The sequence below is a fragment of the Hypanus sabinus genome, chromosome 13 (genome assembly GCF_030144855.1).
Source record: "Hypanus sabinus isolate sHypSab1 chromosome 13, sHypSab1.hap1, whole genome shotgun sequence".
Classification (NCBI taxonomy): domain Eukaryota; kingdom Metazoa; phylum Chordata; class Chondrichthyes; order Myliobatiformes; family Dasyatidae; genus Hypanus; species Hypanus sabinus.
In genome coordinates, this window is record NC_082718.1 from 28163636 (window position 1) to 28186810 (window position 23175).

The 23175-nt window shown below is 42.3% G+C and overlaps 1 protein-coding gene across 1 annotated transcript in view; it reads right to left on the reverse strand.

The window, feature by feature from the left end:
* The window catches only part of pcloa (piccolo presynaptic cytomatrix protein a), a 389623-nt gene that overhangs the window by 53434 nt on the left and 313014 nt on the right, over positions 1 to 23175 (reverse strand). The window contains exons 20-21 of the mRNA XM_059988484.1: positions 20488 to 20668; positions 7030 to 7224 (exon numbers count right to left, since the gene is read on the reverse strand). Coding sequence (XP_059844467.1) covers positions 7030 to 7224; positions 20488 to 20668 — 376 coding nt within the window. The remainder of the gene's footprint in view (positions 1 to 7029; positions 7225 to 20487; positions 20669 to 23175) is intronic.

Sequence of the window (23175 nt, forward strand, 5' to 3'; positions counted from 1 at the left end):
GTAAGACCACGTAGGCATACTGGGGGTTCGCAAGTAGAAGGTGAACCCTCTCGACCAGCGGGGAGTATTTATTGCTCCTCACATGTTTCCGGAGCAGCACTGGCCCCGGGGACGTCAGCCAAGCTGGTAGGGTGGTCCCAGTGGCAGACTTCCTGGGAAAAGAGAATAGGCGCTCGTGAGGGGTGGCATTGGTGGACGTACATAACAGGGAGCGGATGGAGTGGAGTGCCTCGGGGAGGACCTCCTGTCATCGAGAGACCGGCAACCCTTTTGACTTAAGGGCTAAAAGTGTGGCCTTCCACACTGTGGCATTCTCCCTCTCCACCTGTCCATTTCCCCGGGGATTATAACTCGTGGTCCAACTAGTAGCAATGCCCCTAGCCAGCAGGTACTGGCGCAGCTTGTCACTCATAAAGGAGGACCCTCTATCACTGTGGATATAGCAGGGATATCCGAGCAGAGTGAAGAGCTGGTGCAGGGCTTTTATGACGGACGTGGTAGTGGTGTCGGGGCAGGGGATGGCAAAGGGGAACCGCGAGTACTCGTCAATAATATTGAGAAAGTAGACATTGTGGTCGGTGGAGGGAAGGGGGCCCTTAAAGTCAACACTCAGTCGCTCAAAGGGGTGGGTGGCCTTGATAAGTTGCGCCTTTTCAGGACGGTAGAAGTGCGGTTTGCACTCAGTGCAGACTTGGCAGTCCCTGGTCATCGTCCTGATGTCCTCAAGGGAGTACGGCAGGTTCCGGGTTTTCACGAAATGCTAAAATCGGGTGATCCCCGGATGGCAAAGATGTGCATGGAGGGCGTATAGCTGGTTGAGCTGTGCGCTGGCACACGCTCCCCGGGATAGGGCATCAGGGGGCTCATTGAGCCTTCCAGGCCAGTACAGGATATCATAGTTGTAGGTGGAGAGTTCTATTCTCCACTGCAAAATTTTATCATTTTTGATTTTGCCCCGCTGTTGGTTGCTCAACATGAACGCAACCGAGCGCTGGTCAGTCAGCAAGGTGAACCTTTTGCCGGCGAGATAGTGCCTCCAGTGCCTAATAGCTTCCACTATGGCCTGGGCTTCTTTCTCCACCGCGGAGTGCCGAATTTCAGAGCCTTGAAGGGTATGAGAAAAGAATGCTACTGTCCTGCCTGCCTGATTGAGGGTAGCAGCAAGCGCGAAATCGGAGGCGTCACTCTCTACTTGGAAGGGAATGGTCTCGTCCACCGCATGCATCGTTGCTTTGGCAATGTCCCCTTTAATGCAGCTGAAGGCCACGCAGGCCTCGGCAGAGAGGGGAAAAGTGGTAGACTTGACCAGGGGGCGGGCCTTGTCTGCGTAATGGGGGATCCATTGGGCGTAATAGGAAAAGAAGCACAGGCACCGTCTGAGGGCTTTGAGAGTGGTGGGAAGAGGGAGTTCTAACAGTTGGGATCAGGATCAATGACCCCGTTTTCCACGACATACCCAAGGATAGCGAGTCGGGTGGTTTCGAACACACACTTGTCCCTATTATAAGTAAGGTTCAGGGCTTTGGCCACTTGGAAAAATCGTTGGAGGTTGGTGTTGTGATCTGGCCAGTCGTGACCACAGATGGTGATGTTATCCAGATAGGGAAATGTGGTCTTCAGTTGGCACTGGTCCACCATCTGGTCCATTTCCCTCTGGAAGACAGAGACACCATTTGTGACACCGCAGGGGACGCGCAGGAAGTGATAGAGCCTGCCGTCCGCCTCAAAGGCGGTGTAGGGGCGGTCCTCTGGGCGGATGGGGAGCTGGTGATAAGTGGATTTCAGATCTATTGTCGAGTACACCTTGTACTGAGCTATCTGGTTGACCATATTCACGATGCGGGGTAGGGGGTACGCGTCAAGCTGCGTGAACCTATTGATGGTTTGACTATAGTCCACCATCTGCCCGGTCCGAACAACAACCACCTGAGCCCTCCAAGGGCTTGTGCTTGGCTCAATGATCCCCTCCCTGAGCAGCCGCTGCACCTCTGACTGAATGAAGGCCCTGTCCCCCGCGCTGTACCTCCTGCTTTTAGTTGCCACAGGTTTACAGTCAGGGGTCAGGTTGGCGAACAGCGGTGGGGGAGGGATCTTGAGGGTGGAGAGGCTGCAAGTGGTGTCAGTAGCGCAGCTGTTGGCATGGTGCTGGGGGGGATGTGTGGTTCGGTGTGTGTGTGTGTGTGTGTGTGTGTGTGTGTGTGTGTGTGTGTGTGTGTGTGTGTGGTCGGTAGTGGGGTATATGGCGAAGTCCCACAAAACTGAAGATTCCTGACAGTGAGTGGTGGGAGGGGCCCGTCATATGCCATAGTCACACTTTCGAGGTGGCTCTGGAAGTCCAGCCCCAATAGCACAGGCGTGCACAGTTGAGGCATGACCTACACAACCCACCCGGATGTCTGTGGAATACGACCTGGAAGCCAAGGTGACCCTCTGGCTTACCGGCCGTGTCACGAGTCTGCAGCATTGCACCGTGTCTGGGTGAATAAAACTCTCAGTGCTGCCCGTGTCAAACAGGCAGCTAGTCCTGTGCCCCTCCACCAGGATGTCCATCATTGACCTTGCAAGCTGGTGTGGGGTGCTTTGATCGAGGGTTACGGAAGCCAGAGTTGAACTGCTGTCTTAGTGCCTGGTAAGCATCAGTGGGTAGGGGGTGGGGCATGTTGGCGCCGACAAAGATGGCTGCCCCCATCCGGGCATGCAAGATGGCGGCCCCCATGCCTTGCATGAGGCGGGCAGGCAAGATGGCATTCTTTCTGGATGTAAAATGCTTTCCATGTTTTAAAACTTCCAGTCAATAAAATTGATGCACCATCAATAACTCTCTCTGAGACGTGAAGGCGAGATATCGGCTTTCATTGACTGGAAGAAAGAACAAGCAGTAGTTGACCACCATACTACATCCTGGAGACTGAGGGCCGGGCTCAGGCCTCAATTGCCTTTATACCGGGGTCTGTGGGAGGAGCCACAGTTGCAGTCAGCAGGGGGCATGTCCAGACAGGTATATGTAGTTCACCACAGGTTGGTGTTGCGACTGCTTCTTTTCGTGGTATATGTCAACGATTTGGATGATAGAATTGATGGCTTGCGAGTGATAGGTGGAGATGCAGATGATGTTGAGTAAGCAGGGAGTTTGCAGAATGACTTTGAAAGATTAGAACAAATAGGCAAGTGGCTGATGCTTTTCAGTAGAAGGAATAAAAGTGTAGACTATTTTCTGAACGGGGAACAAATTCAGCAATCAATGGCGCAAAGGGACTTGGGGGTCCTTGTGCAGGATTCCTTAATGGTTAATTTGCAGGTTGAGTTGGTGGTAAAGAATAGTCATGCAATGTTAGCATTCATTTTGAAAGGACTAGAATATAAAAGCAAGAACGTAATGCTAAGACTTCATAAGCTATTGGTCAGACCATACTTGGGAGTATTGTGAGCAGTTTTGGCTTCCTTATCTAAGAATGTATTTGCTGGCATTGGAGAAAGTCCAGAGGAGGTGCATGAGAATGATTCCTGGCAATGAAAGGGTTAATGTAAAAGAAGCATTTGATGGCTCTGGGCCAGTACTCACTGGAGTTTAGAAGAACGAGGGGGTTCTTACTGAAACCTATTGAATATTTAAAGGCCTACATAGAGTGGATGTGGAGAGAATGCTTTCTATAGTGGGAGAGTCTCGGACCAGATGATATACCCTCAGAATACAAGGAACAGAGATGAGGGGGAATTTCTTTAGCCAGAAGGTGGTGAATCTGTGGCAATGAATTCCACATATAGCTATGGAGGCAAAGTCATTGGGTATATTTAAAGTAGAGGTTAATAGGTTCTTAATTAGTCAGGGCATCAAAGGAAATGGGGAGAAGGCAGAAGAATGGTGTTGAAAGGAATGATAAAACAGCCATGATGCAGTGGCCAAGCAGACTTGATGGGCTGAATGGCCTATTTCTGCTCCTACGTCTTATGTTCTTAGGGAATGGAATTATTGCAATCAAGTGGGATTAGTATTCTGATCACAAATTTATGTCTTCTGATTGTAAATTATTTTAGCATTTGCAAATCAATTCATGGCAAATATCAAAGAGCATCTTCTATCAGCTAACTCATTGTTTAACTCATGAGAATAATTGCTTTTATGTTCATCAACAAGTGTTTCACAAGAATAACTACTGAAATTCCATCATTAGAGAAAATGTTCCAGATAGGAATTTGCTATGGCTTTTAAGACATCTAGAATTTCTAACTGTTTACTTATATCCAGAATTAAGAGACATTGTAGTAATAATGTTGATCTACTCACCTCCTTCGGCCTTAGGTGATCCTTCTGACATCACCTTCCTTATGGCGAGTTGACTTTGGTCTTTGTTCTCATTGGCTGGTGAAGGTAGATTGTCAGACTGAGTTCTTTGTATTGGGACGCCTGCAATGCTGTGTCTGTGCTTCCTGGTGTGATTTTGAGCCTGACCGCTTTTATGTGCTGTGGCAAGTGTGGGTGAAATGGAAACCCAGAGTATGTATCCTCAGATGGAACCAGCTTAAGTGTATTTCATGCAAACAGAAGTGTTTCATTTAAATAAGTCGTGTAAACACCAAGGAAACATAACATGCAGAGCATTAAGGAGTCAAAACTGGCCAGTTCCTTTGCCCAGACCTAATGGTTTTATTTGGTTTCATTGCTATGTTGTGGAATGCTCACCAGCAGGATTCTATAACAAGATTCTGAGTGGCAAAAAATAAGAGTCAAATTGCATTAGTAAGAACTCAAGTGGAATGAAATCTTTCTGTAGGCATCTATGCTTGAGTGTAATAAGATAATGATAATTGGTTATGGGATAGTTAGCATTTTGTCTAGTCCCATGAAGTTCTTACTAATGACTGTGTCCTTGTAATGAATTCATTTTCCATTGCAATACTTCAAAGAAAAACAAATATTCTAATATTTCAATTATTAGGATTGCATCTGAGTACAGAGATTCATATTCTGGACAAACAAATTTTATACTGCAATTGGATCCAATAAAAGTCAGCAACAACACAATAGTTCTGCTCTATGTTTTAGAATCTTGAGCAACACACACAATGCTGGAGGAACTCAGCAGGTTAGGTAGTATCTATGGAAATGAATAACTAGTCGACTTTTTGGCCAAGACCCTTCTTCAGGACTGGAAAGGAAGGGGGAAGATGCCAAAATAAAGTGGTGGGAGGAGGTGAGGGAGCATAGTTAGAAGGTGGCAGGTGAAGCCAGGTGGGTAGGAAAGGCAAAGGGCTGGAGGGGAAGGAATCAGACAAGAGTGCAGAGTTGATCATTGAAGAAAGGGAAGAAGAATCTTTCTTGGTATATGCACAAACTCTCCCCTGTTAACAACAGGAAGAAACACCATTTTGAATTCCACATTTTGAACTAACTATTTTGAATTTTGAACACAACTTAGTGTTCAATAGTCTTGAGGTCCACAAAAATCTTCAATGATTAAAGTTATGATTAAAGTTAAACCTTGCATTACCTTGTCTATATGTCACAGCTGAGCAGACTGGCTTGTTAGTCATTAGTTTACTGATAATGCATTTATTGTGAATACTACTTTTATAATCATCATTTCATACATGAACATTCGGCATGAGTCTAACGCGATCTTTTCAAACAAGACTATGTTTAGAGCTGCAAGTTAGTATTCTAGAAACTCATATTTATTCTTGTTTATCATCATTGGCAATTGAAGAATTTAAGTGCATATAATACACAAATGATTCAATAATCCACCTTTAAATTGGTAAAGGAAAAACCTGTATTAAAATTAATAGTTTTGCCTAAAATGAAAAAAATATGCCCTACATTTTTAAAATTAACGGTAGACTAAGATCTCATTGCAATTTAAAAAGCAGGTCTCCTCCACAGACTATTCTACCCAATTGCAGTATTAGCCAATGATGTAACTGTAAGAACTACATTAATTGTTCTGCTGCTTTGACAAGATTTATTATTAAAGTACTGTCAGTCTGTTCACCTTCCACCACAAGTAGAATAAATTCTGCATACCATAAGTAAAATTCAGTTGTGACTTAAAAATGAAATAAATTTAAAATTATTTTAATCATTACCACTTGTGTAATGACATGGAATTGCAGGCTGTGTTTGGATAAGCTGGGTTTGAATCTCATTAGAGAATAGCAGGCTGAGAGATGACCTTACAAAGATTTATCAGTTTATGAGGGGCACAGATAGTTAGTCTTTTCTCAGGATAGCTGAGTCTAAAACTATATTTCACTGACCTGTGGTGAGAGGAGAGAAACTTAAAGGAGATCTGAGTGGCAAGATTTTTCACACAGAGGTGATGGTTATTTAGAGTGAGCTGCCAGAGACGGTGAGAGGGTCAGAAACATTCACAACATTTAAAAGGATTTAGATGAGTACATGAATATGAAAGATGTAGAAGGTACACAGGCAACATTGACAGCAATCATGGTGGGCATGGGCGAGGTGGGCCGAGGGCCCATTCCTATGCTGTACAGCTCAGTGACTCTATGCCAATACATTCCAGCACAAGATTTTCTCTCAGGAAGTGAAAAGATTTCCACACCAGTTCTGTGGCTTGACCAGAGTGTCATGTCCAACAGCTTGGGTGCAGGACATCTGATTATTGAAAGGACTCGAGAACAAGAAGAATTGAACCCATTAACTGTAACAAAGTAACAAATGGATTTCATGCTTTTGCTCAATAAAACTATTCACTTTGTCCAAGTTTGCTATTTTGGTCTAACCCATATGAAAATGATAGATTTGTGTGGTGAAGGGGCTAACAGTACAGAAACAGCCAGTTTCACTGCCTTATTCCAAATTAAATAAAAACAGTCAGGAAAGAAATCTGTGATTTAGAAACACAGCAACACAAACCGATACTACAACATACAGTGAGCAGACTTTGCAGACAATTGCAGATAACTGAAGAAACCAGAACTGAGGCTCAGAAAGTTAAGGGAGCGAAGTAAAAAGGCAACAGATGAATGTTAAGCTGCCATGCTGAGGAAGTTATTTGTGTCGTTTACTTGGCTGCACTCGGAGCTGCTGCACAGCTGCTTCTGCGGCAGCAATGGCGGCTCCAGCATCTTCTAGGTGGGTCTGAGTGACGCTACTTTTGCTCTGACTTCGCGATGGTCCGTGAGAACGCAAATGTCCTTCTGATGATGATTTTGAGCTGGCAGGACTACTCTGAGATTTCTCAATGGTGGGCACGTGCATCTCTGGGGAAACAAAAACATGTTCAGTAGTTGCACTACGATATTCAATATTATCCTCTCCGAGTTATAGAATCGTACAGTATGGAAACAAGTCCCTTGTCCCAACTTGCCCTCAACCAAGATTACCATCTAAACAGGTCCTATTTACTGATGTTTGATCCCTACCTCTCTGAACCTTTCCTGCTCAAACGTTGTTATGATACTTACAGTGTGGGCAGGCTTGCTGGAGCTATTGAGGAGGGTTTAAACTAATTTGGCTGAGGGGCTGGGAACTGAAGTGGTAGGGTAAAGGATGGGCTAGTCGGTTTTCAAACAGAGGTACTGTGTAGTGAGACCGCTAGCAAGGACGGGCTGATCATAGGGCAAAAATTGCAGTCAACGGGATGAGTTGCAATGTAAAAGGGGGACAACATTGAAAAGGGTGATGAATACAGGACTGAATCCACGCAGTATATGGAATAAGGTAGATAAACTTGTAGCACAGTTAGAGATTGGCATGTATGACGTTGTGGGCATCACTGTATCATGGCTGAAAGAAGATTGTAGCTGAGAGCCTAACCACCAAGGTGGGCAGGTCAGCAGAGGGAGTGGGGTGGTTCTGTTAGTAAAAATCGAAATCAAATCTTGAGAAAGAGATGACATAGGATCAGAAGATGTACAATTGTTGTGGGTAGAATTAAGGATCTGCAAGGGTAAAATGACCCTGATGGGAGTTATATACAGCCCTCTGAACAGTAGCAAAGATGTGAGCTAAAAATTACAATGAGAGATAGAAAATGCATGTCAAAAGGGCAATGGTACGATAGTCATTGGGGATTTCAATATGCAAGTTGATTGAGAAAATCAGTTTGGTGTGGGATCCCAAGGGAGATATTGTAGAATGTCTACAAGAATGGCTTTTTTGAAGCAACTCATGGTTGAGCCCCTGAGGGTATCAGCTATTCTGGATTGAGTGTTGTGCAATGAACCAGAATTGATTAGAGCGCTAAAGGTAAAGGGACCCTTTGGGGCCATGATCATAATATGACCGAATTCACCCTTCAATTTGAGAGGGAGAAGCTGAAGTCTGATGTACCAGTACTAAATAGAGTAAAGCAAATTACAGATGCATGAGAGCGGACCTGTTCAAAATTGATTGGAAGGGAACGCTAGCAGGGATGGTGGCAGAACAGCAAAGTCTGGAGTTTCTGTGAACAATTCAGTAGGTGCAGGATAGATACATTTCACAGAAAAAAAGTATTCTAAAGGCAGGATGACGCAACCAGGGCTGACAAGGAAAGTCAAAGTCAACATAAAAGCCCAAAAGAAGGCATAAAATAGAGCAAAAGTTGGTGGGAAGTTAGAGGATTGGAAAGCTTTTAAAAACTATAAGGGGGTAACTAAAAAGTTATAAAGGAAGAAAAGATGGAATATGAAGCTAAGCTAGCCAGTAATATTAAAGAGGATACCAGAAGTTTCTTTAGATATATAAAAAGTAAAAGCAAGGTGAAAGCAGATATCGGGCAGCTGGAAAATGATGCTGGAGACATGGTAATGGGGAACAAGGAAATGGCAGATAAACTGAATAAGTATTTTGCATAAGTCTTCACTGGAGGATACTAGCAGTATGCTGGAAGGTAGAGAGTGTTGGGGGTCAGAACTGAATTAAGTTGCCAAGACTAGGGAAAAGGTTCTTGAATGGTCTGAAGGTAGACAAATCACCTGGACCAGATGGTCTACACCCAGGGTTCTGAAAGACGTGGCTGAGGAGGTTTTGGAGCCATTAGTAATGATCTTTCAGTAATTTCTAGATTCTGGCATTGTTCTGGAGAACTGGGAAATTGTAAATGTAATCCTCAATAAGGGAGAGAGGCAGAAGAAAGGAAATTATAGACCAGTTAGTCTGTCCTCAGTGGTTGGGAAGATGTTGGAATCAAGTGTTAAGGATGAGGTGTGAGGATACTTGGAGACACATGATAAAATAGGCCATAATCAGTATGGTTTCCTGAAGGGAAAATCTTTCCTGAGAAACCTGTTGGAATCCTTTGAGGAAACGGCAAGCAGGATAGATAAAGGAGAATCAGTTGATGTTGTGTACTTGGATTTTCAGAAGGCCTTTGATGAAGTGCCACACATGAGGCTGCTTAACAAGTTAAGAGCCCCTGGTATTACAGGAAAGATACCAGCAAAGATAAAGCAATGGCTGATAGACAGGAGGCAACAAGTGGGAATTTTCTAGTTGGCTGCCAGTGACTAGTGGTGCTCTGTAGAGATCTGTGTTGTGACTGCTTCTTTTTACGTTAAATGTCAATGATTTGGATGAAGGAATTGATGGTTTTATGGACAAGTTTGCGAATGATATGAAGATAGGTGGAGGGCTGATAGTACTTAGGAAGCAGAGTGGCTAAGGAAGGACTTGGACAGATTAGGAGAATGGGCAAAGAAATGGCAGATGGTATACAGTGTCGGGAAGTGTATGGTCATGCACTTTGGTAGAACAGATACAAGTGTAGACTATTTTCAAAATGGAGAGAAAAATCAAAAATCTGAGGTGCAAAGGGACTTTGGAGTCATAATGCAGTATTCCCTCAAGGTTAATTTGCAGACCAATTAGCTGGTGAGGAAGGTAAATGCAATGTTAGCATTCAGTTCAAATGGAATAGAATATAAAAGCAAGGATGAGACTATAAGGCACTGGTGAAGCATCACTTGGAGTACAGGGAGCGCTTTTGGGCCAACTACCTAAGAAAGGGTGTGCTGTCATTGGAGAGGGTTGAAACGGGTTTCATGAAAATGATTCTTGGATTGAAAAGCTTATCATATGAGGAGTGTTCAATGGCTCTGGGCCTGTACTTGCTGGAATTTAGAAGAATGGGGGGGATTTCACTGAAACCAGTCAAATGTTGAAAGGCCTCTATAGAGTGGATGTGGAAAGGACGTTTCCTATGATGTGGGAGTCTAAGACCAGAGGACAGAGGGATGTCCATTTAGAATGGAGATTAGGAGGTATTTCTTTAGCCAGAGACTGATGAATCTGTAGAATTCATTGCCACAAGCAGCTGTGGAGGCCAAGTCATTGAGTATACTTAAAGGCAGAGGTTGTTAAGTTTTTGATTATTCAGGGCGTGAGCAGTTACTGGGAGAAGGCAGGAGATTGGGGCTGAGAGAGAAATGGAGCAGGCATGATGAAATGGCAGATCAGACTCAATGGGCCAAATGGTTAACTCTGCTCCTACGTCTTGTGGTCTGCTGGAGTTTGAACAGCAGCTATGGAAGGAAAGAAAAATGTTGATGTTTCACGTGGAACTCTACATCAGAATTCATTTTGTTTCCTGCCACAGATGCTTCTGGGCCTACTGAGATCCTCCAGCAGATCGTTTATTGCTCTAGATTCCGATATCAGCAGGTCTGTAGAGTGTCCTTTGTAGTTATATCCCCCTCAATCACTTCTTCTGGCAGCTCATTTCATATACCGTATTTATGACAAGTTGATCCTCGGATTCCTATTAAATCTTTCCCATCTCACCTTAAAACTATGTCCAGCTTTTGATTCCCTTTCCCTGGGAAAATCTTTGTTTGCATTCATCCTTTCTGTGTCCCTCATGAGTTTCTACACCTCTATAAGATCACCTCTCAGTCTCCGACACTCTAAGCCAGGGGTTCCCAACCTGGTGTCTGCGGAATCCTTGGTTAATGGCAAGGGTCAATGGCAAAAACAAGTTTGGGAACTCCAACTTCCAAGCAATGAAATCACAGCCTGTCCTGCCTCTAACTCACTCTCTTGAGCCATGACAGCATCATTGTAAATCTTCTTTGCATTCTGTATCTTTCAGCTTGAAGATAACTTTCATAACCAAAACTGCACACAACAATCCAGGTGTGTCCTCACCAAATATCTTGTACTGCAGCAGAGCATCGCCACTTTCATGCTCAGTGCCCTGACTGATGAAGGCCTGTATGCCAAAAGCCTTTTTCATCACCCTGTTTACCTCTGATGCCACTTTCAGGAAAGCATGAACTTGTATTCAAAGTTTCAAAGTGCAAAGTATATATACAATATAAAACCCTGACTCTCATCCTCCCACAGGCAGCCATGAAACAAAGAAACGCTATGGAACCACTTAAAGAAGACATCAAAACTCCAATGTGCGAGAAAAGAACAGATCTTGCAAGCAGCAAAAGGTAAGCAAATAACAGACAGAATATTAAACATCAAACCACAGAGTCCCCAAAACGGTCCAGGAACCACAGGCACCGACTCAGCTCAGTTTAGCGCTGTGTCGATGACTGCAGGCTTCGGCCACAGAGCTAGTTAGCCGAAGCGCCTGGGTAAAATTGCAAAAATAACAAAAAAAAAGGAGTAACAAGAAACACGTGGAAATTGAACCTCAGAGTCCTCCAAAAAATGGGTCCACAACTGCTGAGTGTGTCATTGGTGCCGCCTTCACTTGCATCTCCTCCATTTCCTGGACAGCAGCCTTTGCCCCATCATCCTGCTGCCTTAACAGGGATAGAGTTCCTCTTGTTCTCACCTACCACCCCACTGGCTTTCATATCCAGCACATCATTCTCCACAACTTCTGCCATCTTCAATGAGATCCTACTATTAAGCTCTATTTGCAGCCCTTCCTCCTCCCGTTCTCCCATGGTACACTCTTCTTTCCTATCAGATTCATTCTAAAACAGCCCTTTAACTTTTCCATCACCTCCCAGCATCTCACTTCATCCCCACCCACCCACTTAACTCGTCTATCATCTTCCAGCTTGTGCTCAATCCTCTCTCCCCACCTTCTTATTCTGGCTTCATCCCCCTTCCTTTCCAGTCCCGATGAAGCCTGAAATGTTGACTCTTTATTCCTCTCCCTGCTGCCTCACCTGCTGGGATCATTCAGCATTTTGTGTGTGTAACACTGGATTTCCAGCATCTCTTGTGTGTACTCCTGAACCCCTATTTGGGGAATACAAGTGCACAATTCCTTGAAAGTCGTGACACAGGTAGATAGGGGTCGTAAAGAAAGCTTCTGGCACATTGGCCTTTATGAACATACACGGTGAGTGGTAGGGTACTTAGTGTTATGCTTTGTTAGTTAAAAACATTAATTCCAAGGAAGATATGGGAGTCTGGGGATGTGGGTCTAACTTTGTGTTTACTTTAAGTGAGGCATGTGTGTACTATGTGGTAGCATGCTGACGTATGCAATTCATGTATTTATACTTGTAAGGAATTACTTAAATGAACAAGAATGCTTAATCAAATAATATATTTACAAAATTGCTCTAATATTACTTAAATATTAAATACACAACACTCCTACCTCCTTAGCTATAAACTCCAACTCAATAGGGAATTCATCAACCATATGCACAGTATAATATATCTGCAATATGCAGACATCCACAGCATAGTAAATTTTAAATTGTCCCATTTAGGCCTAAAGTCACTAACTAAGACTTCTTACTCTTGTAGATTAACATCTTCTCTGACAAGGGGATCACTCTGCTTGGCAGGTGAGACTTGTGGCTGTGAAACAATCTCAGGTTCTGGGGCCTCACCTGTGGTATTTGTAGGAGTTGACTTGGAGACTGCAGGAAGTGGTTCTGACAGTGGGAGCCAGCTTTTTTCTTGTTCCTCTTTCTTCTTCTAGTTTGTGCATCTTGATCTTGGGAGGGTGTGTTTTGTTCACTGTATTATTGTGTATTAATCCTTTTATTGTTTCCTTTATGATCTGATCTCAGTCACAACATAAGTCCATAAGATATAGGAATAGAATTAGGCCATTGGCCCATTGACACTGCTCTGCCGTTTCATCATGGCTGATCCATTTTCCCTCTCAGCCCCAATTCCTGTCTTCTCCCTGTATCCATTCATGCCCTAACTAATCAAGAATTTTCAACCTCTGCCTTAAATATACCCAATGACTTAGCCTCCACAGCTACTTGTGGCAATGAATTCCATAGATTCATCACTGACAAAACCTCTGTTTTCGTATCTCCATTGACTCCTTTCTTTTTGGCCTTCCATTCATCCATCTGGGCTTAAGTCTTTGCATCTACTTTTACAAGCAGTTCTTTGTCTCCCACTTGAAGTTCATGCAATAACCTTAATGCACGCAGAGTAGATTCTGGTTCTTTATACTCACAAAAACCAAAAGCTTGCAATTTCCTTGAAGCTCCTTGAACTCTCTTAAAACCAAGCCACATTTTGGAAGTAACTGTCTGATTAACATTTCAGAAACTTTCTCAGATATGTTGCCTACAAAAATTGTTGTAGTCAGATCACTGCTTTTGGCACTTTCATGATTCCTCAAAGCAAGGTCCTTCCTTGGTCCAATATGCTTTCCAACCAGAGGCAGAGAGGTTAGCACAAACACATGTTCGTCCTCTGTTGGGCAACAGATCATGATGTGCAGCATGGAGACAGTTGTGGCATCATCCAGTACCATTCTTAATCCACTTTCAGTTGACTCTTGTAGGGGATGTGTCATGCAAATGGTGGATGGCTCTACAAACAAATTGTAGTTGTTTCAACCAATCACACCTCCACAGTGCTGGTCCTCCTGTTTTCACTACAGGCTTGTTGGTTGTTGTATTTCATTGTTACAAATGTCAGTCCCTCAGGAGTTATATTTTCTTCAGTATAAGTTCTTTGTTAGAAATATGCAGGCTTCAGTTTGGTATCTTTGAAATGCCATTCAAACTTATTTTGTGGAATGACTGAGTCCAATTCCATTTTAATTAATTTGTTGTTCACTTCTGTCATAAGCCATATTGCTTGTCTATTGTTAATTTTCACACTGTAAAACTCAAGGCTACACAGTTCTGTATCACACTCATTGTTATCAGATTTTTCATCAACAGCATGCAGATTAGTACTGTTTTTGAAACTGCAACTTGACTTTTTAGATTCTTCTCTTCCCTGAGCAGTCCATTTATTTTTATCTATCTGTCATGCTCTTTTTATGTGTCCTACTTAAGACCATAAGATATGGGAGCAGACAGTCAATTGTTAAGGCTGTATTTTTGGGGTACTTGGAGGCACATGACTGTTATGGGGAGCAGGTTCACAGGACTGTTAAGTGAGACAGAAGGCAATAATTGCGAAGAAGCACATTAGTCATTTGGCCAACATACACACCACTCTCTTGCTAAAAAAATTCCTCTCATCTCTGTTCTAAACGGACAGCCCTCTATTCTGAAGCTGTGTCCTCTCATCTTAGACTCCCTCACCATAGGAAACAACCTCCACTTATCCACTCAATCGAGGCCTTTTAACATTCAATAGGTTTTGATGAAGTTACTCCGATTCTTCTAAATTCCAGAGAGTACAGGCCCAGAACCATCAGGCAGTCCTCATATTATAAGACTTTCAATTCCAAAATTATTTTTGTGAACTTCTGTTCAATCCTTTCCAACGTCAGCACATCCTTTCTTAGATAAGGGGCCAAAATTGCTCACAATACTCGAAGTGAGGTCTCGTAAGTGCCTTTAAAGTCTCATTATTATATCCTTGCTTTTGCATTCTAATCCTCTCAAAATGAATGCTAACATTGCATTTGCCTTCTTTACCACTGACTCAACCTGCAAATTAACCTTTAGGGAATCCTGCACAATGACTTCCAGTCCCTTTAAACCTCAGATTTTTAAAATTTTCTCTTCACTTTGAAAATAATCTGTGATTATATTTCTTCTACCAAAATGCATGACCATACACTTCCTGACACTGTATTCCATCTGGCACTTCTTGGCCCATTCTCCTAATCTGTGTAAGTCCATCTGTAACCCCTCTGCTTCCTAAGCATTATTGGCTCTTCCACCCACATATCACCAACAAATTTGGCCACAAAGCCATCAATTCCATCATCCAAATCATTGGTATGTAACGTAAACAGAAGTGATCCCAACACAGACAACCAAAAAGTCTCCCTTTATTCACATTCTTTGTTTCCTGCCAATCAGCAATGCTTTATCCATGTTGGTATCTTTCCTGTAATACCATGGGATCTTAACTTCTGAAGCAGCCTCATGTGTGGCACATTGTCAAAGGCTTTCTGAAAATCTAAGTACACAACATCCACCAATTCTCCTTTGTCTATCCTGTTTGTTATTTCTTCAAAGAGTTCCAACTGTTTTATCAGATAAGATTTTCCCTTAAAGGAAACCATGCTGACTTTGTATCTTATTGTAGTGTGAAGGGTTAGTTTACTTGGTTGAAAGTTGCTTCTGCTCTGTTGGTCATCAATTGGTCCATTCGAAAGATGCAGCAGCCCTTTCCCATTGGTGTCTAGTTTCAAGATTTTTCTTTGTCTTCATACTGAGGTTGTGACTGGTGCTGAAGAACCATTGGGAAAGTGTGCTGCAGATATAGAAGGGCCCACATGTACTCTTAGCTAAGTGTTGTGTAACTTGGGGAGAATTAATGAGTTTGAAGTGTAACCAAATGTTTACTATCCTAGTTTTTGTAACAGGGTGACTTTGTTTGATTGAATGTTTTACTGTTTGTAGGTAAATGGTTAATGTGCTTATTCACAATCAGTGTCTTCAGTCTCATTTATCAGACCCATGAACCTGCTTCCTTGTAACAATCATGTGCCTCCAAGTACCCCATAACCACATCTTTAACAAGCAGCTCCAACACCTTCCCAACCACTGATGTCAGGCTAACAGGCTTATAATTTCCTTTCTTCTGCCTCCCTTGCTTCCTGAAGACTGGAGTGACATTTAAAATTTTTCAGTACTCCAGAACAATGCCAGAATTGACTGATTCTTGAAAGATCATTACTTACACATCCACAATCTCTTCAGTCACCTCTTTCAGAACCCTGGGTGTAGACTATCTGGTCCAGGTGTCTTGTGTAACTTCAGACCTTTCAGTTTCTCAAGCATCTTCTCTCTAGTAATGGTAACTTCACACATTCCTGCTTCCTGACACTTCTGAAATTCTGGCATACTGCTAGTGTATTCCACAGTGAAGGCTGTTGCAAAATACTTACAGCATTCAGTTCATCTGCCAGTTCCTTGTGCTCGATTACAACCTCTACAGCATGATTTTCCAGTGGTCTGATATCAGCCTCAGTTGCATCATCCTGCCTTTAGAAGACTTCTTGTTCTTTGGGATGTATCTATCCTTTGTCTTTTGAATTGCTTGCCTTAGCTGTTCTGCCATCATCCCTGCTAGTGTTCCCTTCCAATTAACTTTTGTCAGCTCCTCATGTTTGTAATTCCATTTATCCCACAGTAAAGCTGAATCATTTGAGTTTAGCCTACCCTTCTCAAATTGCAAGGTGAATTCTTTCGTATTATGATCACCTTTACCTTAAGCTCTCTACTTTGTTGCATTTTCTCCAAGTTTCACCTTTAACTCTAAGGGGCTGTTGTACTTGAGCCCCTGCCACAACAGTAACACAATTTGTTTGGCCAGGTTGGTTCTGTCTAGACCTTGCAATTTTGTTCTCACTCACTTTCATTCCTGACTGCAGCTCAGTTGCATCTCTATTTGTAGTTTCCATTGAACCAACAATTTAACTGCTCTTTTAATGTAAGCTGTGCTTCAGTTTGGAGCCAATTTAAATGCTTTCTTCTACAAGCTAAACAAACTCTCAGTGCATCTTTCAGACTATTACTGAACTGATAATGCTCAGTCAACTTCTTCAATTCAGCCATGTACACTGAATTGGACTCTCTTTCTTTTTGATTTCACTTATGAGACCTAAAGCATTCTGTAGTCAACAATGGCTTTGGTTCTCAATGTTCCTGCATTACTTTGACATATCAGCAAAGTGTATTTATGCTGGTTTGGATAAAGCAGTCATACTTCTAAGCGAACGTATCTTGAAACATAATATACTCAGCAAAATTGGTGCTTGTTTCTCATTGGCTGTTTAATTTGCTTAAAATATTGTTCAATTAGCTCAGTATATAAAATCCAGTCATTTGTTATGTAATCAAGTGTGCCAAACTTTCCAATGTAGCTAGCCATTTCTGCTTTTTTGAATGATTATTGTCACATGGTACTCATTGTTTTTGAACCCATGAATTCTTCCTTTTTGTGACTTTTTTTTAACAAAAAAGCTCAATCATGTCTTCCCTTCTGAACACATGGTGCGCTGCTTTTAATAACTCTCTCTCTGGTTTATTTTGAGTTTGAACATCTCCCTGGGCTTCAAAAGGATCATAGCAGTCTCAGGTTTGTTTTAAAAATACTTTGTTACCATGATGTTTTGTAAGTTCAAAAGGAACTTATTTCAAAGGAAGCCACAGAATTTTGCAAATATGGGTCTAACTTCATGTATATTAAGTGAGGTGTGTATGTATCATGTGGTAGTGAGATGAAGTATGCAGTTCAGGTGTTTATACATATAACTCATAATGAATTATTTAAACAAACAAGAATACTTAATCAATATATACAAACGTTTGTATACAAGATTACTTAAATATTAAATACACAATGCTAAGGAGTATGGTCGAACAGAGGAATAAGACCATAAGACATAGGAGTTGAAGTAGGCCATTTGGCCCATCAAGTCTATTCCAACATAACACCATGGCTGATTTATTATCCTCCTCAATCCCATTCTCTTGGCTTCTCCCTGTAATCTTTGCCACCCCAACTGATCTAGAACCTATCAAACTCCACTTCGAATACAATGACCTGGCCCCCACAGCTGTTTGTGGCAATGAATTCCAGATTCACAACCCTCTGGCTAAAGAAATTCCTCCTCATCTCTGGTCTAAATGGATGCCTGTCTCTTCTGGGGCTGTGCCCTATGGTCCTAGACTCAACCACAAAAGGAAACTTCCTCCCCAGGGCCACACTATCTATGACTTTCAATATTTTATAGTTTTCAATGAGAATTTTTGAATTTTCTTCCTATTTAGAAAATAGTCTACTCCTTTATTCATTCTGTCAAAGTGCATGATCATACCCTTCCCTACACTATAGTCCATCTGCCACTTTGCCTATTCTTCAAATCTGTCTAAGTCCTTATGCAGACTCCCTGCTTCCTCAACACTACCTGCCTCCCCACCTACTTTCGTATTGTCTGCAAACTTGGCCAGACAGCCATCAATTTCATCATTCAAATTATTAATGTGAAAAGAATTGGTCCCAACACAGACCCCTATGGAACACCTCTTGTCACCGGCCGCCAACCAGAAAAGGCTCCCTTTATTCCCACTCTTTGCTTCCTGCCAGCCAGCCAACCATCTATGCATGCTAATTTCTTTACTGTAATACCATGGCTCTTACCTTATTAAGCAGGCTCATGTGCAGTAGCTTGTCGAAGGCTTTCTGAAAATCCAAGTAAACAACATCCACTGACTCTCCTTTGTTTATCCTAAAGTGTGGAGTGACATTTGCAATTTTCTGGTCCTCTGGAACAATTCTAGAATCTAGTGATTCTTGAAAGATCATTACTAATGCCTCCACAATCACTTCAGCTACCTCTTTCAGAACCCTGGGGTGTAGACCAAAATACTTATTAAGTTCATCCACCATTATGTTGTCCCCCATTACTACTATTCAGCATCATTTTCCAGTAGTCTGACATCCACTCTCACCTCTCTTTTGCTCTTTATATATCTGAAGAAAACTTTTGATATCCTTTTTTATATTATTGGCTAGGTTACCATCATATTTCATTTATTTTACCTCCTTATGGCTTTTTGGCTGCCTTCTGTTGGTTTTTAAAAGCTTCCCAATTCTGTAACTTCCACTAATTTTTGCTATAGTCTATAGTTTATGCCCCCTCTTTTCCTTTATACTGTCTATGTCAGTCATGGTTGTGTTAGCCTCCCTTTGGAATATTCTTTTATCTTTGGGATCTGGGAATACAGAACCATAATTCCATGAAAGTAGTGTCACAGGTAGAATAGGTCATAAAGAGCTGTTTTGACACATTGGCCTTCTTGAATCAGTGTACTGTGTAGAGGAATTTGGATGTTAGGCTGAAGCTGTTGGTGAGGTGAACTATGGAGTATCGTGTGCAGTTCTGGTCACCTAACTCCAAGAAAGATTTCAATTAGATTGAAAGAATACAGAGAAAATTTACAAGGGTGTTGCCGGGACTTGAAGACCAGAGTTATAGGGAAAGTTTGAATAGGTTAGGATATTTTTCCCTGGAGCGCAGGAGAATGAGGGGAGATTTGACAGAGGTATAAAAAGTTATGAGGGATATAGATAGAGTAAATGCAAGCAGGCTTTTCCCACTGAGGGTGGGTGGGACTGGAACTAGAGGTCATAGGTTAAGGGTGAAAAGTAAAATAGTTCACTCAGAGGGTAGTGTGAGTTTGGAACTGTGGATGGGAATTGGAGAATTTTGGGTAAGTACATGGAATGGAGGGTTATGAAGGGATGTGGTCCAGGTGCAGGTCAATGGAACTAGGCAGAGTAACAGTTCGGCATAGACTAGATGGGGTGGAGGGTCTGATTCTATTCTGTAGCACTCTATGACTCAATTCAAATTAAACTCTGTTTACCAGTTCTCAGCCCACTTACTCACCTGGTCATGATTTCTCTGTAAATCCTGATCACCATCTTTACTGTCTATGATTCCACTGATTTTAGTGTCAACTGCAAACCCTGTTTTGTACAGTCCCATCCAAATCGCTGACAGATAACTTGGATTAGATTACAAATATTAATGGACTTTCTACCTGGCTCTGGGGAACACCACTAGCCACAGGCTTCCAGTCCAAGAAACAGCCTTTCACCATCTTTCTCTGCTTCCTGCCCCAACTCTCCCTAGCTCCGATGTGATCTACTTTTTCACAGCAACTTACCATTTGTAACCTTACCTAAGGCCTTACTGAAATCCATACAGACTATGTCTACTGCCCTGCCTTCATCAACCTTCTCGATCACTTAAAAAAAATCTCCAGATTTCTGGCACCAATTGCCAATGATGATCCGAGGGCTCTTGCAGTGTCTTCTCTAGCAGCTCATAATGTTCACTTATTAAACTGAATCACTCTACAGAGATTCATCAGACTTTTAGCACCTCCCCTGCTATATTGCAGACCATGCCTATTAACTATCTCAAGATCTAAGGGCTTCATGTCTTTCTCCACGGTGAAAACAGAGACCATTGTGGGCTGATGGATCTGTTTCTTAAAACTTATTTACTGTCAGTTTTTGCATCAGTTATGATAAAAATTTATCCACACAATCAATCATGAACAAGACAGACTCCTTCCTCTGAACAATGGGTAAATGAGAAGACAAAAGGGACCAGGGATTAAAAAATTTACACGAGTACTTGGGGGAAACATGGAAAGACTGAGACTTACCCTTTGATGGATCTGGGAAGATGCCATGGCTGCGACTCTTAATTACTGAAGATTTTGGTTGTTGCTGGCTGCTCTGTCCAGAATGTGGCCTAACTTGGTCAATACTCTCAGTTTGTTCCTTCAGCGGATACCATCGCAAAGTATTATCAAAATGTGAGGCATTAGACAAATCAATCAGCACCTTTCAAAGAATAAGGCGACACCAGTTCAGGCAATGGACTTACTTTTTTTTTTACAGAATCAGAATCTCAGAACATTCACTGAACAATAACGTGGTCACCTTTGTGGTATTTACAAATTTACATCCCACAAAAATGATGCCCTCAGTTAGCTGGCTTTTGGAGAAGAGTGTCTGTCATATGATTGTGGATGTTAAAATGATGTTGTTTAATGCATAGCCAAACAAGGGAAACAATGAAGTACAGTGATGTGAAATGGCTGATTGGGAGAAAGTTTTGAAAGGAATCTCAATGGACAGGCAGTGGATAGCATTTAAAAAGTACAGAATTTGCAAAAACAATCTTTCAGGTACAAGGTACCATAGAGTTACAGAGTCATAGAAAAGTACAGCACAGAAACAGGCCCTTTGGTCCATCTAGTCTGTGTTGGAACTATTTAACTTACCTACTTCCATTGACCTGCTCTGGGACCATGACCCTCCATACCCGACACATCCACGTACCTATCCAAACTTCTCTTAAACATTGAAATCAAGCTTATATGTATCACTAGCACCAGCAGGTCATTCCACACTCTCGTGACACTTTGAGTGAAGAAATTTCCTCTCATATTTCCATTAAACCTTTTGCCTTTCACTCTTAACCCATGACCTCTAGTTGTAGTTCCACCTGACCTCAGTAGAAAAAGCCTGCTTGCATTTACCTTGTCTATACCCCTCATAATACCTCTGTCAAATCTCCACTCAATCTTCTATGTTATAAGGAATAAAGTCCTAACCTATTCAATCTTTCCATATAACTCAGGTCCTCCAGTCCTGGCAACATCCTTGTAAATTTTCTCTGTACTCCTTCAAACTTATTTACATCTTTCTTGTAGGTAAATGACCAAAACTGCACTCAATACTCCAAATTAGGCCTTACCAATGTCTTATACAACTTCAACATAACATCCCATCTTCTGCACCTTATACATTGATTAATGAAGGCCAATGTGCCAGGATGTTTCTTTACAACCCTATCTACCTGTGACACCACTTTCAATGAATTATGGCCATGTATTCCCAGATCCCTTTGTTCCAATGCACTCCACAGTGCCCTGTGTAAGACCTACCCTGTTTAGTCCCACTGGCGTGCACTTGTCTGTATTAGATTTCATCTGCCATTTCATCAGCTGGTCCAGACCCTGCCGCAAGATATGATTGTCTTCACTGTCCACTACACCCCGAATCTTGGTGTCATCTACAAATTTGCTGATCCAGTTACCACATTATCATCCAAGATCATTGATATAAATGACAAACAACAATGGACCCAACACCAATCCCTGCAGCATGCTGCTAGTCAGAGGCCTCCAGTCAGTGAGACAACCTTCTACTAACACACTCTGGCTTCTCCCACAAAGCCAATGTCTAATCTAATTTACTACCTCATCTTGAATGCTGAATGACGGAACCTTCTTGACCAACCTCCTGTGCACCCTTGTTAAATGCCCTGCTAAAGTCCAAGTTGACAACATCCATTGTCTTGCCTTCATCCACTTTCCTGGTGACTTCCTCAAAAAATTCTACAAGATTGGTTAGACATGACCTATTACACACAAAGTCATGCTGACTGTCTCTAATCGGTCCTTGTCTTTCCAAATACCCATGTATCTGGCCCCTTAGAATACTTCCAATAACTTTCCATCTTCTGATGTTGGGCTTACTGGCCTTTAATTTCCTAGTTTCTTCTTAGAGCCCTTCTTAAACAACAAAACAACATTAGCTATTCTCCAACCCTCTGGTACCTCACCTGTCGCTAAGGATGATTTAAATATCTCTTCTAGGGCCCCTTGCAAATTCTGTGCTTGCCTCCCACAGTGTCTGAGGGAACACCTTGTCAGGCCCTGTGGATCTATGCACCCTGATTTGCCTCAAGACAGTAAAAACCTTCTCTGTAATCTGTATGTGGTTCACGACCTTGTTGCTGCTTTGCCTCACTTCTATACTCTGTGTCTGTTTCCCAAGTAAATAATGATGCAAAAAATCCATTTAAGATCTCCCTCATCGCTCTTGGCTTCATCTATGGATTACCATTCTGATCTTCCAGAGGACCAATTTTGTCCCTTGCAAACCTTTTACTCTTAACAAATCTATAGAATGCCTTACGATTCTTCTTTACCTTGTCTGCTAGAACAACCTCATGTCTTCTTTTTGCCCTTCAGATTGCTTTCTGAAGTGTTCTCTTGTATTTATTATGCTCCATTTGTTCCTAGCAGCCTATACCTGCTATGTACCTCCTTTTATTTTCTTAACCTTGGCCTTTCTCCAATTCAGAACCTCAACCTGTGGACCAGACCTGTCCTTTTCCATATTTACTTTGAAACTAATGGCATTATGAGCACTTGCTGTGAAATGTTCCCCAACACAAACTTCTGTCACCTGACCTGTCTCATTTCCCACTAGCTGACAATGTATCGCATGCTCTCTCACTGGGACTTCTACATGCTGATTAAGGACAGTTTCCTAAA